Raw genomic sequence first — 27,852 nt, forward strand, 5'->3', positions numbered from 1 at the left:
TGATTTTTCTCTGGGAATGATTGTTTTCTGGATCTCTTCACTGATGGGGGTGGCTTTTATTTTTGATTTTGTGGTTTTTTCCAGGTAGGTGGTGGGATCTGTCTTGAGGAGTTTGTATGTGGAGTCTCGGAGTAGGTTGGATAATTTGGTATGGTAGTCAGATGAGTTCATTACCACCGTGGCGTTGCCTTTGTCTGCTGGCAGAATGATTATGCTGGTGTCATTTTTTAGGTTAAGTAGTGCTGTCTGTTCCTCTTTGGGTAAGTTGCTTTTGGGTGGTTTGCTGGTGCAGAGGATGTTGGTAACTTCGAGTCTGATTTTGTTGGCGTCATCAGGGTTAATTTTGGTCAGGCTGGATTCGACTCCGCATATAATGGTTTCCGTGGGAATGTGTTTGGGAGCGACTGCAAAATTAAATCCTTTAGACAGGACGTTGGTTTCGGCTTTGGTGAGAATCCTATCTGAGATGTTGTGCACAGTTTGTTTCATGTGTTGCTGTGGGAGAGGAGGGGTTTGTTTCTGGCGTTCCTTTAGTCTTTGGAGTTTATTGGTGTGTGTGTCTGTTTTGTAGGCAGTCTCTGTTTCAGCTCTCCAGACGGCGATTTGTTTGAATTTGTCCCAAAGTGTGGGGTGGATCTTGTTGCTGAGTTTGAGGTGAAGTGTGAGGAGGTCTCTGTTGATTCGGTCCAGGAGGAATCTTTTTGTGTGGAGTTCATTTCTGATTAGGGCCAGTTCAGTTCTTATCAGGATGCGTTTGATGGCTGCAGAGTTGGAGTGGAATTTCAATTGGAAGGATGTGGGGATTAAATTTTGATCTCGGCAGTTGCGTAGGAATGTGAGGTCACACAGAGGTCCAACACTTTGAAGCCACGGGACATGAAATTGATTTTAAAAAAACCAAAACTATCGTCAATGAAGCCATTGAGATAGAAAAACGCCCCCACAGCATGAACAAACGAGATGATACCTCTCGCCTACCAGCCATTTGGAAACCCGCCTTGATTGACAGACGAGTCCCAACCACCAAGAATGATACCAGACCCAAACTCATGATAACATCACATGACATCACCACCACACAACCATTCAAAAAGCAAATCCGAACCCACAATGATAACGAGGCACAACCACAAAACAGAAACCTAACTACAGCTGCAACATCAGCCACTTTAAACCCCTCCAAACCACACAATAAGCAAACTGACACCCACTATAAAAGCATGGCACCACCACAAACACGAAGCCGAACAAAAGCAGCACAACTCACCAGCTCAGGTCTGGGGCTGGCAGCTGAGACCAGCCCATCCACTCAGAACACACCCCCACCCAATCAGAACACACCCACCATTCAAAACACACTCCCACCCAATCAGAACACACTTGGTCCCCCACCCAATCAGAGCACACCTCCACCCACAGAACACACCCCCTCTGGCAGTTTAAAAAAGAGGAACAAACAGCCACATGCTTCTGCCAGAAGAAGGAAGCAGAAGCCACCAGCCTGATGATGACGGATGGGATTCCGTCGAAACGTTGCGCCTACACCTTTAGTTCTACGCGGGGAAAAACCCGAATGTCCCCACAGTCACATGTTTGCAATTCTAGTGCTTGGCAACTGGCTTACAACTATGAGAGACACCATATTCTACTATGACATCATTACCATTTGCAACTTTCATTGCTGGCTTCTGATGAAGTCAATGGAGAAGTCAGCAGGATGGCACAAATGGCAATCATGACATCATTCCTAACAACTGTGCAGGATTTGCTTAATGACAGCAACCAGAACTGCTGCAATTGCTGGCATAAATCAATGCAATCATATGATGTCATGATTTATGACATCGCTGAGTTGTCATCTCAATTGCCATTGTTAAGGGAGGACCACCTGTATAGATACTGCCATCTCGGTATCAGTCCAAACCATGAATGGTAACACCTGCGTTATATCCAGTCTGCATGGTTGCCTATATGGCCCAGATTGTCTACTCAACTGGTCTCTTGGAATCTCAAGCTGGAATTTTTCTCCAATTCATCTCATTTAAAATCCTTGAAACCAAAATCTGATTTTTCTATTCACTAAATTCCAAACCAAATATTTTCCTCAAATATGCTATTAATGACATGGCAACCGTTAGCTCTTTTCAAGAGATTTCATGTAACTAGTAGGAAATTGCGTACTTTGACCTGACTGGGAATCAGTCTTTGGTTTTAGTGTAGTAATTGTGAGAAGATATTCTAGTTGTAGTTACATATAGGCTTAGCAGGTTACATATAGGCTTAGCAGATGCATTGAAGTATCATGCTCAGCTTGGTTAGAATCAACCTTGGTGGTTGTGATAGGAATTACTTAGTATATTTACATCATTGTACATCAGTGTAGAAGGGACGTGGTGGCTCAGTGGGTTAGGACGCTGAACTTGTTGATCGGAAGGTCGGCAGTTTGGCGGGTCAAATCCCGAGTGCCGCGTAGCAGAGTGAGCGCCTGTTACTCATCCCAGCTTCTGCCAACCTAGCAGTTCAAAAGCACGTAAAAATGCAAGTAGAAAAATAGGGACCACTACGGTGGGAAAGTAACAGCGTTCCGTGCTAGTCATGCCGGCCACCTGACCACGGAGACGTCCTCGGACAAGCGCTGGCTCTTCGGCTATGAAACAGAGATGAGCACCGGCCCCTAGAGTCGGAAACGACTAGCACACATGTGCGGGGGAACCTTTACCTTTACCTTTACATCAGTGTATTATGATTCCTTGTATTATATCTGCTCCCCTCCCCCCATGAGTTAATGTGTAACTAGATTAAACATCTTGGGTGAATGAATCCAGTCTGTATAGGACTGGAGACCATACGTTGCTATATAGAAAATAAAAATTTCTATTACATGTGAAAACAAAAGCTTATACTTTGTTAATATTAAATCTATCTGTTGATTTTTCTGTTTTCTACTGTTTATCTCACAGGTATGAAAGAAACTATTTTGACTTTAACTGTTGGATTTTTTTTTTAAAAAGAAGGACTTGCCACAATGGAATCTAAAACTGTACCCAATAAGATCCCAATTCAGATCCAAAGGTTCTCACTCACCTCATCAAAGTAAACTAGTCCAGTTGGAAGATCACCAACATTTTCTTCCTTCCCCCTTGCCTCCCCCCCCCGCCCCATCTTTTATGATCTTGCCTGATAAAGAATTCTTGGAAAGGTTGTAAATTGTCACTTTGACTGAATAAAGGTATTGCCCTTATTTTTTCCTCTCTATTACTTTTTATGAAGAAAATGTAATCCCTCTCACTGCAGCAGCAGTTTTCAAGTACCACTGGATTTCTGCTTGAACTTTTATTCAGAAAAGAAAAGGGAAGGGTGAAACCCTAAAGATACAGTGTTATGTATGCAGGCACCTGCATAGCAACAGCCACCAGGGGGCGTTGGCCTGAACGGTTTTGGCGGGAAACCCAGTTTTGGCGGGAAACCTAGGGCCAACCCCATTGGCTGTTCGCTTACCTGGCTAGGTATTTAAGGAGGCCAGGTAACCCTCATTCCCCAGTTCGCTACCCCCCTCCAATAAAGAGCTGAACTCACACACCAGCTGGCATCTCTTCCTTGCGTCGGACTCACTACACAACATACACAACATGTGTGTGTGTGAGTTTGTGTGTACCTGGGTTCTATTCTTCATGGAGGGGAGCTGGGGTCTGTCCATTGGTTTTGTTGGGTTGAATGCAATTAACCAGGTAGGTTTGCAATTCTTTACCCATCAAAAGAAACCTACAGTCCCCTTTCTCTGCTTGATAGCAGAATTTCCCTCTCTACTGCAATGATTATTTCTTTAATTCCAGTCACTGACCAGCAGAATAAAAACACAGAAGATCAAGCCTCCCTCCTATACCTTTATTTTTTTCTCTCTCCATCTGTCCAGTCTTTATAAACTCTTATAGACATGCTTAATTTCTTCCCCTCGAACACTCACTTTGTCTATGTCATAAGAGGGTAAACCAATTAATCCTCACTGCTACTGCCTCAAAGACTCCACTATTAAAAATGGAGAGGTCCAGAAATTTAATTTCTTCCCCTTTCTCTTATTCACATATAGGCCAAGGCAGATGTGCATTCCTTCACCAAGTTGCCATATTCTGGCCCATCCTGAAGCTTTTGAAGCCACAAGAAAGCTGAGCTGAAGCTCAACAGATTCTTCTCTGCAATTCCCTGGTGAGAAGACCCATAGTAATTGCAACAGTAAATTGGCATGATCCTTATTTGGCTAATAAATACTTTATTTGCACGTGCAAAGTCAATGGGAAGCAGTCTTGCCTTGGTAATGAGATTTTAAGGCAATTAATCTTGAGGAAAGGGAATTTACTGCTCATCCTGCCATGAGGCCGGCTGCCACTGCTCCACCAGGAACCATAAAGGCCCTATTTGCATCTCATTAAAGAGAAGAAGGTGAGACAAAGGAAGCTCCCTGACTTCTCCCTTGCATCCTAAGAGGCAAAGCTGCCTTTTGAGGGAGGAAAAAAAGCAGCACCACTCACAGGAAGATCAAAGACTTAAGCTTCCAGTCTAATATGAGTAAAGGGCAGGGGTGGAATCCAGTGATTAAAAAAATAAGTGGAAGAGAATCGAAATGAGAGCCCAGGCTGGCATTTCGCAAATTCTTTGATAATTTTAGTTCTAACTAGTAGTCATGACACCAAATCTGTTCCTCAAGATGCTGATGGTCCATTTGCAAATATCTTATTCCAAACTCCATCTGCATGGAGAGGGAGGTAGATATGGGGAACAGTCAGACTAGTGCTGTGGTCTGAGAGTTAAATTTGGACCAAGGAAACCCAGATTCAAAATTCAGCTTAGCCATGAAACTCATTGGGTGACTTGGAACTATATATAATCTCTATAGCCTAAACTACTTTTCTCACTTTTGGGGAGAATAAAAGAGGTGTGTGTGGGGGGTGTGTGCCTTGAGTTTCATGCAGAAAGGTCCTAATTTAACTCTCAGACCACAGCACTACCCTGACTGTCCCCCATATCCACCTTCCTCTTCATGCAGTTTGGAACCACTTAAATGGTACCGCCCCAGACGCTTAATGGATCCCCAGAGGTTCCAGGCGGCGCTGGGGTCCCCACCTGCCTCCCTTGCTCACAGCTCGGCCGAGGCCTTAGTGGAAGCCTGGGAAAGGACGGCCACTGAGGCCCTTGACCGAGTTGTACCCCTGCGGCCCCTGACCCGGTGCAGATCCCGTCGAGCTCCATGGTTCTCTGCGGAGCTCCGGGAGATGAAGCGTCGGAGACGGGGCCTAGAGAGCGGTTGGAGGTCCAGCCGATCCGAACCCGACCGATTGCGACTAAGAGCCTATATTAGGTCTTATCTCGCTGCAATTAGGGAGGCGAGGTCCAACCACTTCGCCACCCTTATTGCGTCCGCAGATAATCGCCCGGCTGCCCTGTTTAGGGTGACTCGCTCCCTCCTAAATCAGGAGGTGAGGGAGGATCCCTTGCAGGGACGTGCCGAGGAGTTTAACCAACATCTGTCGGACAAAATCGCTCGGATTCGGACCGGTCTGGACTCTGACTGGGCAGAGTCTGACGATCAGGACACGGGTGGTCTTGTCGATATCACCTGGGAGGAGTTTGATTCTGTGACTCCGGAGGAAGTGGACAGGATCATGGGGAGGCTGAGCACCACCACATGTTTACTGGACCCGTGCCCTTCCTGGCTGGTTTATGCAGCCCGGGAGAGGACACGCAGCTGGTTCCAGGCAGTTATATCGGCTTCTTTGAGTGAGGGTATCTTCCCCGCCGTCTTGAAGGAGGCGGTGGTGAGGCCTCTCCTCAAGAAGCCTGCCCTGGACCCGGCTGTATTGAACAACTTTCGTCCTGTCTCCAACCTTCGCTTTCTTGCGAAGGTTGTTGAGAGTGTGGTGGCGCATCAGCTCCCTCTGGTCCTGGATGAAGCGGATTATCTAGACCCGTACCAATCGGGTTTCAGGCCCGGGCACAGCACGGAGACGGCATTGGTCGCGCTGGTGAATGATCTCTGGAGGGCTCGGGACAGGGGGCATTCCTCTGTCCTAGTCCTATTAGACCTCTCGGCGGCTTTCGATACCATCGACCATGGTATCTTGCTGCGGCGTCTCAGGGGATTGGGAGTGGGAGGCACAGTGTTACAGTGGTTCTCCTCCTATCTCTTGGGACGTTCGCAGTCGGTGTTGGCAGGGGGGCAGAGGTCGACCGCGAGGTCTCTCATTTGTGGAGTTCCTCAGGGGTCGGTCCTCTCGCCTCTCCTGTTCAACATCTACATGAAGCCGCTGGGTGAGATCATTCGTGGCTTTGGAGTTGGGTATCATCAGTATGCTGATGATACCCAACTTTTCTTTTCGACCCCAAACCACCCCAGTGATGCCCTCAACGTGATGTCCCGTTGCCTGGAGGCGGTTCGGGTCTGGATGGGGAGGAACAGACTCCAGCTCAACCCCGACAAGACTGAGTGGCTTTGCATACCTTCATCCCGGGTTTATTCGGACATTCCACCTCTGGCTATGGGGGGTGAACTATTACCCCCCGTAGATAGGGCTCGCAACTTGGGGGTCCTCCTAGATTCACGGCTCACCTTGGAAGACCATATAGGAGCTGTGACTAGGGGGGCCTTCGCACAGGTTCGCCTGGTGCGTCAGTTGCGGCCCTATCTTAGCCGGGATGATCTATGCACGGTCACTCATGCGCTCGTGTCCTCTCGTCTGGACTACTGCAACGCTCTCTACATGGGGTTGCCCTTGAGGATCACCCGGAAGCTCCAACTGGTACAGAATGCAGCCGCGAGAGTGGTGTTGGGAGTCTCCCGATACTCCCACGTTACACCTCTGCTCCGTGAGCTGCATTGGTTGCCAGTTGTCTTCCGGGTGAGATTCAAGGTACTGGTAACGGTGTTCAAAGCACTCCATGGCATGGGGCCGGAGTACCTCAGGGAACATCTGCTGCCGGCATCAAGCTCCCTGCGCCCTGTGCGTTCCCACAGAGAGGGCCTCCTCAGGGTGCCACCGATCAGAGAATGTCGATTGGTGGCCCCCAGGGGGAGATCCTTCTCTGTGGGCGCTCCGGAGCTGTGGAATCAGCTACCGGTAGAGCTCCGGATGGCGCCCGATCTTCGCTCCTTTCGCCGCGATCTTAAGACATTTCTGTTTGTACAAGCTGGCCTAGCCTGATGGGGATTGCTGGGGTTGTTTTATCTTTGGTCTTTTAATTTTTCTTGGGGTTTTTAGCACTGTATTTCTATTGTTTTTAACTAGGGCAATTGTTTAATCTTTTTTAATGTTTGTATTTGCTATTTTATTCTGCCCTGTGAACCGCCCTGAGTCCTCAGGGAGAAGGGCGGTATATAAATGTTATTAAATTAAATTAAATTAAATTAAATAAGATATTTGCAAATGGACCATCAGCATCTTGAGGAAATGCAGATAGAGTCATGTCATTAGCATTGTTTAACATCTACATTAAGTTGCTAGGTGAGGCCATTCAATGTTTTGGGGTGAGGTATCACTAATATGCTGAAGATACCAAGCTTTATAATTATACCTTGGATTGCCTGAGTGATGCCATGGAGATTCTGTCTCAGTCCTGGAGGCTGTGGAGGGTGGTGAAGCTGGATAGGGCATAACAGGCTTAAGTTCAACCCCAAGCAAGGCAGAGTAGCTCTGGGGTTTTGGGTCTCCTGGTTCCAGGGACCTTCTATCTTTGGTTCTGAGTGGACTAGTAGAGCCTGAGACAGACCCAGTGTGCCATCTGGAAGTTCTCCTGGACTTACAGCTCCTGCTAAATGAGTAGGTGGCAGCCATTCTAGAACACCCTTTGCACATTGGTGTATCAGTTGTGTCCATTCCTGAATACAGGGGACCCTGTTCACAGTTACTTATGGCTTTGTGACCCCCTCAGACTGGACTATTACATGCAGCTGCCCTGGGAGAGTATTTGGAAGTTTTGACTGGTGCAGAAAGCAAAGGCAGTGGTTACTCAGTGCATATGATAGCACTGCTCCCCAATTGTCTCTACTTGTCCTACCTGATCCAGCTGGCATGACATGCTCTGGGTACCATTGGGTAAAAACAGTTGTCCATTGGCAGAGCCTTTTCTCCAGTGGCATTTTGAAACACCATCTCCCTATCTATTCACCAATACAATCGCAGTGATGATTATCATTGTGTCATTATCTTCATCATCATTATCATCACTGTTGTCACTGAGTGAAACCATTTTGTGCTAGAATTTGCAGAATCCAAGAGATGGTCAAATGGGAATATATGCACAGTTGATACAGCCAGAATAGGTGGCTGTAGAAATGTGAGCAACAGCATGAAGCCAGTGATACCCGGTGTTGTGTAATGATTAGGTTACTTAATAAGGGGTGGTTCAAGTCTTCATCAGAATAAAAAATCTTTCCTCGATGATGGGGTGCTCTTCACAACCACATGAATGTGCTTTCATTCAGTCTGTGAGCTACAACTCAAGTATACCAGCATATTTTGCCCTGCCTTCATTACTGGTATTTTGCCTTAGGAATGAAGTCAGCAATTAGTGCTCAACTCAAATTTAATGTAGCACAAGTGAAGGAGAGAGATAGGTGAATTTCCCTGGTTATCCAACAGGACAATTTTGATAGATGCCTGGAACATTAGTCAAATCTTGAGCTAGCTGTTTTGTGGTTTCTGCCCAATAAAGGAAATCCTATTTTGTTGGCAAGATCCTTTCTCTTTCATGAATCAGGAACTGAAGAACCTTTTTAATGACCATGAGCGAATGATTTTGAGGATATAATGTTGGGAGGGCACTTCAAACTCCTTTCAAGAAATGCCACATATGTCTTCTACAAATGTCACCAAGATTTTAGGGTAGGTGACGAAATTAGGCCCCAGATTAGGCTCTGTTTAGGCTCTGTTTAGATTGGATCATGCTACCACTTCCCAGGTTTCTCTTCATCAGGCCTCAATTGAATTTCACCTTAATCTTGTAAAATCAGGGCTAAATCCCCAGCAGTTATGAACGAAGTGGAGGAAAGGAGAACAGGAAAAGGACATGGGAGCGCAACTCCAAGCACTGGCACCCCTAAGAAATCTAAAGGCTCCCATGGCTTAAGCCACCTTCTCCCACAGATAGGAAACATTTTGCTTACTTTCTCCATGAGCTGCCGTAGTTGCCGGCTACGCAGGTCTCGCGAGCAGGTGCCCTGAACAGGGATAACTGCTGTGCACAAACATTTGCCATCTGGCGCCTGAGCTGACGTATAGACCTGCCAACCTTCATCTGGGCTTTGGAAGAGAGTCTGTGGAGAGAAAGAAAGCAGATAACATTGAATATAAAGATTGTGCAGCTAGCAATTCAAAAGGGCGACCCTTTGTATCACTGTTGCACTTCTAAACTAGTAGCATTAAATAAATTATTTTTTATTTAAATAATAACTAGTCTAAATAAGAAGTTGAAGAGGTTTTCAATTGGCATGGCAGCGATGCCACAGATGTTCATGGGACAACAAACATTGAACAATTCAAGGGTCAAAGTATCTGGAACCAGGTATAGGGCTCCCTACAACCATCACTACTGCTACTACAACTATTCTTACCGACGGGTAAATCACAAAAAGATCCTCACAAAGTTGTGATCATGTATCATGAAGTAAATTGGTAGGTAACCACAGCTGACCCAGCACATCCAGGAAGATTCTGAATTAATCTAGAGCAGTGTTTCTTAAACTGTTTGTTCTCAGGACTCCTTCCCATTTATAAAAATCCTAGAGGACCCCCAAAGAGCTTTTGTTTGTGTGGGTCATATTTATCAATATTTCCTATAATTTTTAATATAATTAATCATAAAGCATTCATAGAATATTTATTGACTCATCCACAAATAAGAACAGTAAAACTATTCAATGCTAATATAAATAACAATATTCATATAATATTTTAACAAATAAATAATAATTGGACAAATGTGCCAGCCCTATCAGCAACAGAGGAAAAATAATGAAAATTATACATATGATTCTTATTTATTTTTTAATGTTTTATATGATATTTTAATCGTATGACTGCAAGCCACCTAAAGTCACCTCAGTGAGATGGGTGGCATAGAAATTTAATAAATAAAAAAACTGAAGAAATCAAGATGCCCTATGGAAAAACATCAAGAGTCTGGATGAAGATTACTACAAATAGCTGGGCACCCTTCACACTGACCACATCAAGCATGCTTGTTGTCAAGGAGGTTAGAAGTGAATACATCATGAAAGTGAAAAAGATCTTAAAGTCCAAACTCAGCAGAGAAAATATGATCAAGGCAATTAACACTTGGGCAATTCTAGTGATTAGATACACAGCTGGACTCAAGCAAAAGTAAAAATCCTGGTTATGAAGATCAGAAAAATAACAACAAAGAATCATACTCTTCTTGATCCACACAGAAATGTGGACAGACTCTACTTATCCTAACAGAGAATTTAAAACTTTCATCCTCGTATTTCAGGATTCCTACACATACCAAATAACTTGGACTGGATCTCTGCTTCCTGCTGTAGTATGCTTTGCATGTTTACATGCCTGTAAACTTACCTTTGAGCTGTGAGTCCAAAAAAAGGTTGAGAGATATATGGGATAGCTACAGTGTGCATGTTGTATTTAGCATTCAAAATTCAGTACTGTCGTGTGATAGCATGATATGTGTTTGAACAGTGGCATCATCCACTACCAATAAAAGGTGGCTAGGTGTTTTTTTTCTTCTCTCCCCCCCCAATTTACTTGGAATCAAAGCAGATGTGACATTGAATACATTTTAATATCCCATGTTCTTGTGCCTAAGAACTCATTCTTTCTCTGGAAGACTGCATTGCAGAATTCTGAAAAGTGTAGATATCAAGGAACAAATGCATTCTGCTAACTTTTTGATCAGACCTATCCCTAATTACAGTTCCTGAATCAATATGCTACACAGAATGCATTTAGTCTTACAGATCAACCACTTTCTCTTTCCCAAACTGGCTCTCAAAAGGTACATGGTAAGGAAAAGTATAGGGACGCGGTGGCTCAGTGGGTTAGGATGCTGAGCTTGTCGATCAGAAGGTCGGCAGTTTGGCGGGTCAAATCCCGAGTGCCGTGTAACAGAGTGAGCGCCTGTTACTCGTCCCAGCTTCTGCCAACCTAGCAGTTCAAAAGCACGTAAAAAATGCAAGTAGAAAATAGGGACCACTACGCTGGGAAGGTAACAGCGTTCCGTGCGCCTTTGGCGTCTAGTCATGCCGGCCACATGACCACAGAGACATCCTCGGACAAGCACTGGCTCTTCGGCTTTGAAACGGAGATGAGCACCGGCCCCTAGAGTCGGAAACGACTAGCGCACATGTGCGGGGGAACCTTTACCTTTACCTTTAAGGAAAAGTATACACAAAATCATGACCTTCAGGAAGGGATGGGTGGGTTTGTGTGTCTGAGTGAGAGAGAGAAAGAGAGAGACCCCATAACAACCTTATATATGAAGAATTTCTTACAAAAAATTATTTACCGAGCAGACCATTTGAGTAAATACAATTTTGAATCAAACTAAACCATGTGTATATGAGGGAGCCCCTTTGTTAGATGTGCTTTTGTTTATATTATTGTATAGAACAAGCAGCTCCCAATATGTTTTGTTATTGTTTTATATGGTGAGCTGCCCGGAGGTGGTTTCGATTCAAATGTGCCTGAATTCATTCAGCAGAATGAATGAATGAATGAATGAATGAATGAATGAATGAATGAATGAAGCAAGCAAGCAAGCAAGCAAGCAAGCAAGCAAGCAAGCAAGCAAGCAAGCAAGCAAGCAAATTGTATTATATTCTTTGACTCTCAATAGGGGTCCCTCTATCTACCTCAAAAGAAAGAGATTTTATAATTTCCAGGTTTCTTTCTTTAAAAAAAATCACAATGCTGTCACAACTCTGTGCATCATTACTTTACTAAGGGGTAAGTGCTGTAGAATGTAGTTATGTTCATTTCTAAGTTAAATTACTTTGAATTGTCCTGTGAAATTACTTTCTTGGCCTTTAAAGGGCAAACCTTTGTTCCTTTCATAAATAACAATAAAATACTCCCTTCAGGCAGAATACAGGCAGTTCAGGGAAATCATTTGGTTTCTTTTCATGCAGAATAGGTACACTTCCTCTCTCACCCTTTTTTTGTCAAAATAGGTGAATGTTATAAATGTCACCACTTCTTTGCAACGGCTCAATACATTTTACAGATTTATCTTTATGGTCTCTTGAATAATCTCTGTGGTGTGAGCCTTGTCTAGAGTGTCAGTTGTTCCAGTCAGGTGGAGAATAGAATGGTAAAAAAAAAACATGATTTCAAAGCGCTTATAGTGTCACAGCAGGTGGCAGCATCTGGTTGAGCTTCTCTGATTTCAGAAGCTAAATGGGTTCAGGTCCGATTAATATTTCGGTGAGAGACACCCAGGGAACCCCAGGATTGAATAAAACAATGGCAAATCACTTCTGTTTTGCTGCCCTGTTAATTTCATGAACATGTCTGTAAAGTCAGTGGGAGTCGTGCGCAACATGAAGGAAACTACCGGTACTTTTATATGCCTATATCTTTGTAACAGTGCAGTCATATCTTATTTGACAGAGTGTAATCCTGTAGTGGAAAGACTACTCATTCCAGTCTATGTACAGAAAAACAAAGTATAAAAAAATGAAATCATGAGCATCCTTGGAGATGCTTATTCACCTTTCACATCAAGACAAGGTTGTTCACTGGTCAAAGGGCCACATCTTCTATGGTATTGTGAAATTATTATTATTTTTAATCCCATTTATATCCCGCCCTTCTCCGAAGACTCAGGGCGGCTTACAATCTAAAGCACAAATCAATGTGCTTAGCAATAGCCTTCATTCTATGTATATGCCTGCTTATTAGGGCTTTCGGGCCCCCCCAAGCGGCATTATTACAAAGTCAGCTTATTGCCCCCAACAATCTGGGTCCTCATTTTACCTACCTCAGAAGGATGGAAGGCTGAGTCAACCTTGAGCCTGGTGGGACGCGAACCTGCACTAATTGCAGGCAGCTGGTGTTACTTAAGGAGGCATTAGCCCACTGCTCCACTGCTCCACCAAGGCAGGTAGTCCTCGACTTACGACCCCAATTGAGCTCAAAATTTCTGTTGTTAAGTGAGACCATTGTTAAATGGGTTTTGACCCATTTTATGACTTTCCTTGCCACAGTTGTTAAGTGAATCACTGCAGTTATTCAATTAGTAACATGGTTGTTAAATGAATTTGATTTCCCCATTCACTTTGCTTGACAGAAGGTCACAAAAAGTGATAATCCTGGGGCCCTGGGACCTTGCAACCGTCATAAATATGAGTTAGTTGCCAAGCATCTTAACTTTGATCACATGACCATGGAGAGACTGCAACGGCCATAAGTGAGAAAAATGGTCATTAGTCAATTTTTCCAGTGCCATTCTAACTTTGAATGATCACTAACTGAACTCTTGTAAGTTGAACACGATCTGTACACTGTGTTGCTAATTTAGACTATGGCAATTATTTTTAAATGTCTGCCTGTCTATACATTATAGCATGTGAAAGATTCCTCTTTTTCCCCTCTAATTTTATAAAGGTTTTGGAAAGTATTCTATACTTGAAGAGTAACTGGGATAAATCTTGCTAATTTCCCCTGATCCCTTAAATATCAATACAGCTACTATATGACAAGAGATGACTTTTGTGATATTTTTTAATACATTAAACATCTGGAGCTAAAGTGTTTTTAAATACGTGGAATTAAATATATTGAGACTTTGAGAAAGGGCTGAATTGGATTTTAATAGATGAGTTAACATTTCTTTACATTGTGGGATAAAAATCACGTTATTAAAGTGAATACTGTCTCTCGTCTGATGTAGGTTCTTAGAGGTATTCTTGGAGGTGTAAAAACTTTGAGTGTTTACTGACCCACATGATAGCGTTATGTGATCATTTAGTACAATAGTGTATATTAGTAGCTTTATGGGCAAATCTTTAAATGTTAAAGATTTTAATGTAATGTTGAATTACATATTAAAACTTTGGAATTTGATTGTTTATCAGGAATAATTCCTAATAGTTGTATAGAACAGGGGGAAAGGGTATTACAGTGTTCCAGATGTCAAGGAATAAGTTGTCTGAAATGTGTGATTTATCTGTTTTAGAAAAGGTAATATTTTCTACTAATCAAAATATGCAGCAATGTGTGTTATTATGGCAGAGATTTACCATCTATGACATTTTAACATATTTTGTACTGAATATATTATAGTAGTATATTAATAAATCAGTTATTACTGATTTATTATGCATAAATATTCTTATTATTTCTTTACTTTCTAAAATTGTACTTTTAGTTTATTTCTGGTTGTCTGTTTTCTAATTTTTTATTTTTCATTTTTGTTTAAAATTTGTTTTATTGACTGTATCCATAAAATAAATCCTTGCAATAATAATAATAGAACCATCCAAGACAAGTAGCTCCTCCATCAGAGGAGATGTCATTTCTTTCAGCTTATCTTTCCCAGGTTTGCACCTGTCAATGCCACACATTTCATTCCTGTAAATATTTGCTAGCTGGGTTGAAACTGAGACAAATTACAGGCTGTTGAGATCGCATGGCTCCGTTTCCTCCTCCATATGAAATTCTGTAATCCAAAGAAGCCTGTATTTTTTTAAAAAAAATAATGTGACAGTGGCATTTATTAATTTATGTTAATTGTCAGCTTATTATTATAAGCATGCCCTTTGATCATTAAACACGCCAGTTTTAAAAATTGCTTTCTTGCTTAAAGGCCCATTTAATTTTTATCCATTTAAGCTCTGCTCATTATTGTTTACATTCAATTTGTTATACTTATTTGTATTCTGTTCTGTTCTGTTGTTCCATTCCATTCCATTATTCTATTCCCTTCCCTTTCCTTCCATTCGTAGTAGTAGCAATGGCATCAAATTTTATTTCAGTAGTCTGAAATTGATCTTGGAAGATTTCACTAATGGCCATCCTCATCCAACATCCAGTCCCAAATACAGTATCTTGGAATGATACAATCTCCTAGAACAGATTTTCCCAAGCCTAGAGGTAGGTGCTGTCTGAGAAATCTGGAAACTGTAGCCCCAGTGCATCTGGATGGTTCCAATGTGCCAACTGGTGATCTAGAGCAGCAGTCCCCATCCTTTTGGGCACCAGGTACTGGTTCTGTGGAGAAAGGTTTTTCCACAGACCGGAGGGGGTGTGGTTTTGTGTGCTGCCTGCATCCCTCAGATGGGGCTTTGCTTGTTTGCATGGCCTGATTGCTGGCATGCTGTGGACCGCTGCTGGTCCACGGACCAGAGGCTGAGGACCTCTAATCTAGGGTGTTGTGGAAACAAATAATAAATGAAAGATTCCAGAGATGGTACCAGAAAATGGTCCCCCTAAAAAAAAATATCCGCAAATGGCCCAAAGAGGATTCATAAATGAAATCTCCTCCTTGATGGTCATTTTGTTACTGCCTTCATTCTGTGTCTTGTGAAAATGGAAATGAGTTTCCCCCATAAGAATAAACTGCAATTTCATATGCAGGCTGAAGGTGTATAATGTGCTAAACATGTTAAACTGTATATGGTCCATCTCCATCTCATTGGCTATGTTCTGAGCTTGATACATTTCAGATCTGAACTATTTTGCGGAATCATTAACCCCAGATTTTTGATTGTAAAGCAGATGACAAATCTGGGAAAGAATAAAGTCGAACGACGTTTTTGAAGCTCTGAAACCCTCTGACATTTTGAAAGGGCACAGGAAAGTCTGGGTTTATCGCCTCTGAAAAATGGCATCCCACTTTTTTTCATCCCAAGTAAGTACTACCCGTTTATCTTCCTCCTCTCATCTACATTGGCTACCGGTTGCTCTCTGGGTGAGGTTCAAGGTGTTAGTTAAGACTTACAAAGCCCTTCATGGCATGGGTCCAGATTACCTACGGCAACACCTGCGGCCGGCGTCAACTTCCCTCCGTCCAGTGCGCTCCCACAGAGAGGGCCTCCTCAGGGTGCCGCCAATCAAAGAATGCCGATTGGTGACCCCCAGGGGGAGAGCGTTCTCTGTGGGCGCGCCAGACCTTTGGAACCGCTTACCGGTTGAGCTCCGGATGGCCCCTGACCTTCGCTCCTTCCGGCGCGATCTCAAAACATTCTTTTTCGAACAAGCTGGCCTGGTCTGACGGGATGGGGTTGGGTTTTTATAACTAGTTTTAACTTTAATATGTATTGATTTTATGGGCATAATGTTTAATGGCTTTTTAATTTTTGTATTCGATTTTTATTTTGTATTGCCCTGTTCACCGCCCTGAGTCCTTCGGGAGAAGGGCGGTATACAAATCAAATTATTAAATTAAATTAAATTAAATTACAACAAAACAGAACCTGATTTTACTATATCTCGCCCTTTCCTAAACCATACCACTATAACAAAATTCCTGAAGTTTGCTTGATTCCCTTTGCAACTATGGAACTGCTATGGCTAAATTTAGTCCCACTTGCTGTAGGCCATGCTAGACCCCTGTGGTGAGTAAGGACAGGACCTTCTATTCTCTCTCTATATGTTGTGAAGCTTCATTGTTCTTTTCAGTTCTCTTCTCTCTAGCCTCCCAGCACTCTTTTCAATTTCTTAAGGAGGCCTTGCTGAGGAATGTAGTTGCAGGAGGAAGAGAGACAAGAATCCAGCAGAACAATTCAGAGTTGTAGACTCTGAGGAGCACATTGATCTTTTTTAATCTAGCCCTTCGTGCGTGAAAATAATTTAATTTTCATCCAGGATGAAACCACTTTGCGGGCCAGATCCGGCCCCCAGGCCTTGTGTTTGATATGTCTGGCCTAGACTCTCTGCAAAAGGGCCGTTTGTCAAAAACTGGCAGTATGCTCACCCTGTACTCCTGGACACACTTGCAGAGACAGGAAATATTGTTTTGATATAAATTATAAATCTTATCTCTCTCCCTCCTCTCTCCAACAATTCTGAGCTTCCCACCTCAAAGACACTACAATTTGCAAAACAAACAATATGACTGCTTTTTGCTTGGTACCCTAGACAGCTAAGATGATAAAATGTTTTGAGTTTCAAATTGATACAGGGGGAAAAAAAGTTTTAAATCTTCAGTTATGAAGCTTGTTAAATGATCCAGGGCCTACCTCGCAAGTTTTCTATGAATGAAAAGCAGGCACATATCTGTGTACCGCATATTAAAACCTTTACAATAGGCATCAGAATACCAGAAGAACTTACTGCGTCTTAAGGGAAAATTTTAAACAACCCTTGATATATACATAGAAACAAGGAAAAACCCCTGCATATCAAACTTGACTCCTGATGACTTTATGGACCCATTTGTGTAGATTCATTGCTTAGTTTCTTAGTTTGCCTCGAAACCCATGATATATAGCCATGGTGGCGAACCTATGGCATGCGTACCACAGGTGGCACGCAGAGCCCTCTCTGTGGGCATGCGCGCCATCGCCCCAGTCCTAATAGGCCTTCAGCTGGGTTTTATAAAACCTTTTCGGTTTCTACCACCTTTTGCATAAAAAAAAGTTCAATCAATCAATTTCAACTTCTCGCAGGAAAAAAAAGATCTTGCAAAGTTGGAATTGATTGATCAAACTTTTTAGTCCCACCCAGTCTGCCGTTACCACTGCAGCCATGCCCACCCAATGGGCTATGCCCAACTGGCACCCGATGATACATAAGTGGGTTTTGGGTTGCAGTTTGGGCACTCACTCTCTAAAAGGTTCGCCATCACTGATACACAGTATATTGAACATATGACAGCCTTACAGTATAATTGGCCATGGAATGTTCAAATGCATGTTCATGACATCTAAAAATTGAAATGATTTCAGACATGTATGGGCAACTCACTGCCTCCATATAAATTCAGCGGTCTTTGTATGGCTTTCCTGAAATGCCCACCGATTACCCATTGGAGGCCCATTACAGAGGTTTGAGGAACTGAGGGAATTGGGATTGAGTTGAGAAGAAAAGGTATGAAAACAACCTAGATCATAGTCTATCCATCTCTACAAATGTCTAAGGCCAGGGAAGAGAGATGAAGATTGACCAGTGAGGTGGTTCATTTCCAGTCACCTCTTCTTAAATGTTCAACATAGACTGGTGGAAACATTAAGAAATAGTTGAGATTTAGGATAAGGATGAATAAACTTGTGAAAGACAGAGAGAATGGGGAGTCCAAGAACCTCACCTCAGCAAAAGTCCTTAATTTTGCCCTAGCCATATGAAAAAAATTGATCTAGTGATCTAGTGAATGTTCTATATTTAATAATGCCAATGGACAGCTCTTGAATCTAATAATACAATTCAGAAATGGCCATAAATGAAAAGCATCTCTAAAGCAGCACAGTTTAATTGGACCATCTTCTTGGTTTTATTCAAGTAATTACTACTTGAATAGACTATGGAGGAAGAATGGTAAATAATTGTGAAGATCTGTAGCAAATCTTAGGATGAATGGAGAGGAATAGCTAGCTGCCTTACTATGGAACCTATCCTCTATTCAAACCATGCAGTTAATGAAATGCTGAACCAAGACTTGAGTACTATCACCTGAACACACAATCGAACCAGTTCACACATTCAGCATTTCTTTGGAAACACAGCAGAATGAAGCCAAAATACTTTATTGCTTCAAACCACAGTATTTTTTTTTTAAAAAAAATCCCTATTTGGATCTGTGTGTGTGTGTGTGTGTGTGTGCGCGCGCGCGCACGCATGCATATGTTTAAATCTAGCAGTTAGGGAGACCAAATGTTTGCCTCACCTTCTGTATTTGTCCTTGTGCCCCTACTGTAAACATATTCAGATCTTAAAAAGTGATCTGTGGTATAGCCTCTCTCGCTTTATTGTTCCATTATAGCTACAGTGTAGGGGCCAAATTTTGTGCAACTAAATGAATTCCAGAAGAGGTAAAACTTCCAAAATACATAATTATGTCCAGTAAACAATAAATGTGGATAATTAATTTTTCAAACTGTAGGTCAAAAGTTGGGATTGCAAATTTTGGAAGAGGCTAGACCAGTGATAGCAAACCTTTTAGAGTCCGAGTGCCCAAACTGCAACTCAAAACCCACTTATGTATCGTCGGGTGCTGGGTGGGTGTGGCCCATTGGGTGGGCGTGACCCATTGGGTGGGCATGGCTGCAGTGGTAACAGCAGACTGGGTGGGACTAAAAAGTTCAATCAATCAATTCCAACTTTGCGAGATTTTTTTTTCCCCACGAGAAGTTGAAATTGATTAATTGATTGAACTTTTTTTTTGTACACGGCAGTGGAGGCCTAAAGCAAAAAGGTTTTATAAAACCCAGCTGAAGGCCTAAGACTGGGGCAACAGTGTGCGTGCCCACAGAGAGGGCTCTGCGTGCCACCTGTGGCACACGTGGCATAGGTTTGTCACCACAGTGCTAGACCATGCGAAACCTGCTCCAGTTTTGTCTGGACAAGCTTGAAGGGCTTTCCCAAACAAAGGTGGGAGTAAAGGCCACAGTGACTTTTGAAAGTTTCAGTACTAACTTGGCAAGCCTGTTGACTTGTATATTCAATGCTGGAACAGTGTCATGATTTCCTCTTCCTCAGCCAGTGTAGGCTTAATCAGATAAACTGGGAAGCAAATTCCAGGGAGAGTTTGGAGAGATGGCTAAACCCATCCTTCTGGTCATCTGTCAAAGCCATCTGTCAGTCACAATATTCATGGTTTAGTTATTCATGTATTATATCATTATTTATGTTTTATTCATAAAGGGGTTACATGAAGTCATTTATCATTTTAAGGCATTGTGCTATTGCAAAATTTGAAATATGCACATAAATTAGTACAGTAAAGGCAGCTAAGTGCACGGAAAGCTATTACTGAACTTGCTGGTGTTTTTGACTGAGAAGTTACAATATTTTCTTTCCCTCTTGCAGAACCACCAGCTAAAGAAATGCAATTTCTAAATTAGATGTCTCTACATGTAGAATCCTGTGTCTGCAAAAAATCAGAAGGAATAAAGAGCCATGTCTATTATCATTGCCTCTAAACCAGAAAGCAGTTGAATGCTTCTGATGGCTCTGAAGGATGCGAAAAGAGAATTCCTTCCATAGCAAATTCCTCTGTGTGCATAACTAGATGCCTTCAAAAGGTATGAGGCCTATTAATTTCCTCTGTGCTTCTTCTTGATTTCAATGCTTTTGTAGAAGGTAGCAATTTCATCCTGGTACATAAATTACACGTAGCCCAAGGGCAATCCATCACTAGACAAAGAAAACTTGGTTTCCGACTCCAAGCACCTCCTTTTTAATATGTTACGTGAATAATAATAAGCAGTGCAGACCTTACTCTGAAAAGTTTCAGTGGTAAACTGTAAAAAGCTGAATTCAATATTATAAGGCAACGGAATGCAATTTCCCCCCAACACAAATAGGTAGGAAACTGGCAGGACAGAACACATGTAACGCTGGATAGAATGAAAAGAGTTGCTTGGTTTGCTTAATTGTGATTGACTCACCCCACTGAAGCAGATTGAAAAACTGAAGAAAGAACCTGATTTGAGATTGCTAAATCAAACCAGGTGACTCTGATAGTTCTAATCAAATCTCGGTTTGTACACATTTAACTGTCTTTTGAATTACCATTTCTTGGCTGCAAAATTCTGGGCTAGCACTAGATGGAAAGAAAGCATTAAAGATGACTAATTTGAAGCAGGGATGAGTTTTCTAGCTGGATGGCCACAGTCTTCTTTTGTTTTCTCCTGATGTTTCACTTAGCAACTGTGTCTGGCAGCTTCAGAGCCAGAGAGAGCTGCTTTGTGATGGATCTCTTGGCAGTTAACAGTCAACAGAACTGGGCTGACTGGGCTTAGATTTGAATCTGGCAAGCTGATCTCTGATTGGTCCATATCACGTTGAGTCCAAGAAAGCTGATAAACTGCCAACTGGCCATTTTGGGGGGGGGGGAAAGAAACTGATAAAAGACCTACCTAGATGAGAGAGTTCATTGATGCTGGTCATGAAAGCCCATAGCAGCATATTACTCATTTCTTTACTGCCACCTAGCAGTCAGGTATGGAAAGTATGATTTTTTTTTCCTCTGACCCATCAATATTTTCCTGTACAATGCCCCTCAACAAATTTCCTTGTAACTAAGTCCCCAAGATTAGAATAAGCTTGACTGGGGTGAAAAACAAATATTTGGGGGATAATTGCAGGGAACAATTTGGAGCCATGGTAAAAATAAACAGTTTACTCTCTCTCCAGTTCTTTCTTTCATAACAATGTTTCGTCCATGCCTTTATTTGAGCCACCTTTAGAGTAATGTATACAGTAGAAAACATACATTTACTTACGGTGTACAGCTGCAGGCAAATATTAATGCCATCAACCAATTAAAAAGGCGTTGGTTGATTAATTGATCAATTGGACCAATTCAGTTTAAGCAGCACACTAAGTCAGAATCCCAATATAAAAGGAGCTTGTTCTGATCTTTGAGAAATGCTAGATCAATTCATTCCAGAATAAACAAAAGCTATCACTCATCATTCAAAGACAATTCTTTAAAACAGAAATGGCACCTTCTAAGAGTTACACTTCGTACCAGAAGAATAGTTTACTAAAACTAGGGAAGTGGGAAATCTGTGGTCTTCCCAGTACTGTTACACTACAGCTCCCAGAAGCTGCTGCCAACATGAGCAATAATGAGAGATGCTAAGGGTTGTAATTCAGCCAAGATCTCAAGGGCTTAATTGCCCACACCTGATCAGCTTGAAAATCAAGGCTATTGACTTTGTTTTGCTCCCATTTATCGTAGTATTATTGGAATCTTAGACTCTAGACAAGCCACAGCACAGGTATGGCTGCTTCGAATTGCTTCTTTCTGAACTTCTTTTGTATTCTTTGTGCTTGTATTATTTCACTCAGCTTGGTGTGCGAGGAATAATATATTAGACCAAAGAGAAGCCTTGAAAACTCCATACCTTGTCAACTGATAGCTAAATCAGAATGAGAAAAAGGGCTGGCTTGAGATTGGCAACTGGAGAGAGACAGGCAGGAGATCATGGGGCTGCATTTAACCTTATTTCCATCCCCATATCTTCTGCTGGAACAACATCAAATGCCAATAAGGTTCCATGAGGGAGAGGGAATGATTTTTTAATAGATTGCTAGCTGTTTGGATTGCAGTGGCAGTTCTTTATCCACATACCTTGTCATCAGGAGATTTTTCTGAATTTGCTCTAAGACACAAATGGCATCAAGAAAGACCAGTCTGATTCCCAGTTTCCCTGCATGTAAGGGATATACGATGCATGATCTTTGTGGATGGAACATCTGTTTTAAAAAATAAAGCTAAGACTCCACATGGCAACTCAAGTTTAGCCCCCATACAAGACACTGTGATGGGCAAGGCTTGGTGTAGACCACTCCCAAAGGGAACATAAAGCAATAATTTCTCTAGAAGATCTACCCTAGCGAGGACTTTCTTTCTCTTAATACTTGGACATTTTAAAAGATTTCTTCTTAATATATATGTTGGTCTGATGCAGCAGTTTGCATGCAGTCCTTCCTTTTTGTGCTTCCTAGATTTCTGACCTCTTATAACTTAATGGAAAAAAGGGGAGGCTGGCACGCTGCATGAGGAGCCAGTTTCTACCATCTTATAATAAAGTCTTCAGACATCAAAATGTCAAATTCCTTAGGCACTCCTAGAATGTGAACATGGTGAATAAGTGCAGTTCAGTGATTTGCTCAGAGGTTTGTGGTAATCTAGCTAGACTAGACCGTGAAATCAATTTCATGGGATGTCTCCAACTACTTTTAGTAAGATTGGCTAGAGTAACAGAATTTTGTTAAGTCTGATTGAGCACCTGTTTATTATAGTACAGTGAGTTAAGAAGCATCTGTCTGAGCAGCTTCCAGAGGTTACCTGGATGGTCTAGAGTTTAAAAATGCTTTATCCCCTTTTGCCTAGGCAGCAGAACTTACATACGTCTGTCAAAGTCATCTTTGCCCCGTCTTATACTCAATCCCCATCCACTCAGAGCATGAAGAATCTGGAGAAATGACTCAGGAAAAATGGGAGAGTGAGGAGGCTAAACCTCAACAGTTTGCATGCTGATAAAGGGTGTGCTGTAATTGATCATCCTTACAAGTCTGTCTATAGATAAGTCTCTTCTATGGTAGCCAGGTTGTGAGAGTCCCAACAACTCCCTGTCCAAATTCCAAATGTGCCGCCAGGCTAAAAAGCTTACTTTTTCCTGCCCTTCTTTTCAAGCCCTTGAAAAATAAAGGCTCTTTTTATTTATTTATTTATTTATTTATTTTATTGGATTTGTATACCGCCCTATTCCCGTAGGACTCAGGGCGGTTTACAGGGCAGTTAAAACCATGAATACAAAAAATTAAAAACAAATAAAACAATTAAATTAAATTCAAGCCCCAAGAGTAAATCTAAAACCCAGTTAAATTAACAACCCCACAGTCTGGACCAAACAGATCGAAGAGCCAAGTTTTTAGGTCCCGGCGAAATGAGCGAAGGTCGGGGGCAGTCCTAAGTTCTGTGGGTAGTTGGTTCCATAGGGCAGGCGCACCCACAGAGAACGCCCTTCCCCTGGGAATAACCCGCCGGCATTCATTAACCGGCGGTACCCTGAGAAGGCCCTCCCTGTGGGGGCGCACAGGACGATGGGAAGATGATGCCGGCAGCAGGTGTTCCCTTAGATAGTCTGGACCCAAGCCATTTAGGGCTTTATAGGTCATTACCAGCACCTTGAATCTCACCCGGAGGGCAACCGGAAGCCAATGCAGCTCACGGAGAAGAAGTGTTACACGGGAGTATCGGGAAGCTCCCATCAAAACTCGTGCGGCTGAATTCTGCACCAGTTGAAGCCTTTGGGTGGTCCTCAAGGGCAGCCCCATGTAGAGGGCATTGCAGTAGTCTAACCGGGAGGTCACGAGCGCATGAGTGACTGTACGTAGAGCATCTCGGTCCAGATAAGGACGCAACTGGCGCACCAGGCAAATCTGGGCAAAAGCCCCCCTGGTCATGGCTCCTATATGATCTTCCAAACTGAGCCGTGAATCCAGGAGGACTCCCAAGTTGCGAGCCCTATCAACGGGGGGGGTAATACCTCATCCCCTATTGTTAATGATGGAGAAGGCTGGTCAGCCCGAGATGCCGGTATGAACAGCCACTCAGTCTTGTCAGGATTGAGACGAAGCCTGTTTCTCCCCATCCAAACCCTCACGGGACATCACAGTGAGGGCATCACTGGGTTGGGTGGGGGGGGGAAGAAAAAGTTGGGTATCATCAGCGTACTGGTGATACCCCACCCCGAAACCACGAATGAGCTCACCCAGCGGCTTCATGTAGATGTTGAACAGGAGGGGAGAGAGGACCGACCCCTGAGGGACTCCACAAACGAGAGATCTCGGGGTGGACCTCTGTCCTCCCATCAACACCGACTGTGAGCGGTCCAGGAGGTAGGAGGAGAACCACTGTAAAACGGTGCCTCCCACTCCCAGCCCCGAGACGCCGCAGTAGGATACCATGGTCGATGGTATCAAAAGCTGCTGAGAGGTCTAATAGGACTAGGATAGAGGAACAACACCTGTCCCGAGCCCGCCAGAGATCATTCACCAGTGCGACCAATGCCATCTCTGTGCTATGCCCAGGTCTGAAACCCGATTGGTACGGGTCGAGATGATCAGTTTCCTCCAGGAACAGAGGAAGCTGATGCGCTACCACACTCTCAACAGCCTTCGCCAAAAAGCGAAGGTTGGACGATAGTTATTCAAAATCGCTGAGTCCAGGGTGGGCTTCTTGAGGAGTGGCCTCACCACTGCCTCTTTCAAGGCAGAAGGGAAAACACCCTTGCTCAAAGAAGCAGTTATTACTGCCTGGAACCAGCCTTGTGTCTTCTCCCGGGCTGCATAAACCAGCCAGGAGGGGCACGGGTCCAATAAACAGGTGGTAGAGCTCAGCCTCCTCATGATCCTGTCCACCTCATCGGGGGTCATAGGATCGAACTCAGTCCAGATAACACTATCAAGACAACTCAAATCCTCCCTGTCAGATTCTGTCCAGTCAGAGTCCAAGCCGGCCCGAATCTGAGCAATTTTATCCGCAAGATGACGACTGAACTCCTCGGCCTGTCCCTGCAAGGGATCCTCCCTCTCCTCCCGATAAAGGAGGGAGCGAGTAACCCGAAACAGGGCGGCTGGGCGATTATCTGCGGACGCGATGAGGGTAATGAAGTAATTACACTTCGCCGTCCTCATTGCAGCGAGATAAGACCTTGTAAAGGCTCTTAGTCGCAATCGGTCAGGCTCAGATCGGCTGGATCTCCAACAGCACTCTAGAACCCGTCTCTGACGTTTCATCTCCCGGAGCTCCGAAGAAAACCATGGAGCCCACCGGGATCTGCGTCGGGTTAGGGGTCGCAAGGGGACAACACGGTCGAGTGCCTCAGTGGCAGCCCTTTCCCAGGCATCCACTAAGGCGTCGGCCAAGCTGTCAGTGAGGGAGATATGTTATGCTTTAAGTGTGGGATGACATTCAGAACATAGCTAATGAGAATGCCTTCCTAGAATACCTTAGTGAGTTGGAAAGGATGACTCCTTTCTCAAACTCAATTATTTGGGCAAGAGAGAAATAGTTGTGGTCTATTCTGATTGTCCATCCATTCTCTTTCCATTCCTCTTTCTGTTTCAGGACTGTAAATTGTGACCACCTCCAAGGCCCCTGGAAACCTGAAGTCCAAACTTGAAGGGACTTTCTTCAAAGCCTTACATTGATTAAACCATCGAACTCTGTAACTTTTATTTACCAAATGTTCATAAGATCCACTGATTTGTCATCATAGTAATGGCAAACCAGCTGGTTCATATTCCAATAATTTTATGTCTGAAATATTATAGTAGACTGTAGGTCAGATTACATTCTACTTCTTTCCACCATCAATCTTTGTTTAAAATAACACAGTTCATACTGTTCTGCACTTTCAAAAGTCCAATTATCCATATCCCTCTCTATAATCAATCCTCACCTTTATGAAAGATGCCAGTGTAAGTTGTATGTGTCAACTTATTGCATAGACACCTCTAACTACCTGCTTGTAGTTCGTGAGACTGCATGCTTGACCTTTGTATCTAACCAGGACTGACTGACCTCTTGTGTACTGAAATAGCCACATCACAGGGGAGAGCTTTTACCCATCCAACACTTGTTCTTTGTAACCAGCTTCCATCAGAATTATGCTTGCAGTCTTCTCTATCAACATATAAATAGATAAAAATGTTTCTTTGTTATGGGTCTCTGTGAAACTGATTACAGTATTAATCCTTTATGAAGAAAGATATTGCTATTTTAGAGCAGTTTTTAATGGGTGTTTTAAATCTCATTGCCTGTTCAAGTTATTGAGACTATATTTCAGCAACGATTATCCATTGGTTTATATAAGATGGATTAATTTTGACGTTAGATTTTATCAATTTGTACTGCTCCTAATTAGGGGCACATGAAAAACCAAACTACGGCAGCAATTACTACTATTATTAATCTGAGCTGTTAGCAATAACTTCTTAATATCTTGCAGTGGACAAAGAATAAGTCACATAAGCCATTTATTTTCTCACTTTCCATCCAAACATTAAAAAAAAAAGCTTCCCCTGGAACAGGTAGTCCAAGACTTACAACTATTCTGGGAGGAGGTTTCGAAGTATTTATAGCAGAACTACTTGATTTAGTATCAGTTTCGTTCCTTATGCCATCCGTCTTGTAAATTCTCAGGATTCTTTTTTTTTCACCGTGTATACGTATACATTCAAAATAGACTGTGATGTTTCTCTGTGTCATATATGTGTGTGTATGTGGGTATATGCATAACGGTATTTTTTTGAGAGCTGAATGCAATGAAATTTCATTTTAATATATGCTGATTAGTGTACATTTAAAGTAATAGAGATTCTATTCTATTCTTATTTCTATTCTATTCTTATTTCTATTCTATTCTTATTTCTATTCTATTCTTATTTCTATTCTATTCTTATTTCTATTCTATTCTTATTTCTATTCTATTCTTATTTCTATTCTATTCTTATTTCTGTTCTATGATATTCTATGCTATTCCATGCCACGCCACTCCACTCCATTCTGACCATTCAATTACGACGGCACTGAAGAAGTGGCTTATAACCAGTCCTTACACTTAGAAGAACTGCAGCATCCCTGCAGTAACAATATGGCAACTGGCATGTATTATGCTGATTGTAGTGTCCTGAGGGTTAGGGTTCATTACTTAAAGCCTTCTTGGGGAGCTTCCAAAAAGCAAAGTTAATGAGGGAAGCCAATTTGCTTAACAATCATGTGATTTGCTTAACAACCACATCAAAAAAGTCATAAAGTTGGGTGTGACTCACTTAACAACCACAGTGCTTAGCAATGGAAGTTTCAATCAAATTGTGACATCCATTGTGGCTGGATGTTGAAGACTATCTACGTTAAGTTTTCCATGAAGAATTCCAACCAATTTTCTACCAAAACCGACATGCAGTATTCATTCCAGATAAGGCCACCAAAATAAAAACAGAATCAAATCCAAAGTAGGATTTGGAATGTTGAGGGTGTTAAGGCTCCTCAACAAGTTTGTCCCAGTTTCCTGGGGAAGTAAGCATCTACTTGTCATTCAAATTCTCCTCAAAATGTACTGAAAAGGAAATCTGAGACAAATTCATGAGAACCTGCTTGTTCATATAAAATATTAGGGAAACTAATGACTACTGAAGCAGGCCAGGG

General features: G+C 42.6%; 1 protein-coding gene across 2 annotated transcripts in view; it reads right to left on the reverse strand.

Moving 5' to 3' along the window:
• OLFM2 (olfactomedin 2) overlaps positions 1-27,852 on the reverse strand; it is a gene marked incomplete at its 5' end in the record, with an annotated part of 181,102 nt that overhangs the window by 87,288 nt on the left and 65,962 nt on the right. For both annotated transcript variants that reach the window (XM_081316581.1, XM_081316580.1), the window contains one exon: positions 9,155-9,304. In XM_081316581.1, coding sequence (XP_081172707.1) covers positions 9,155-9,304 — 150 coding nt within the window. The remainder of the gene's footprint in view (positions 1-9,154; positions 9,305-27,852) is intronic.

This window comes from Vipera berus (genome assembly GCF_964194415.1).
Source record: "Vipera berus genome assembly, chromosome: 2".
NCBI lineage: Eukaryota > Metazoa > Chordata > Lepidosauria > Squamata > Viperidae > Vipera > Vipera berus.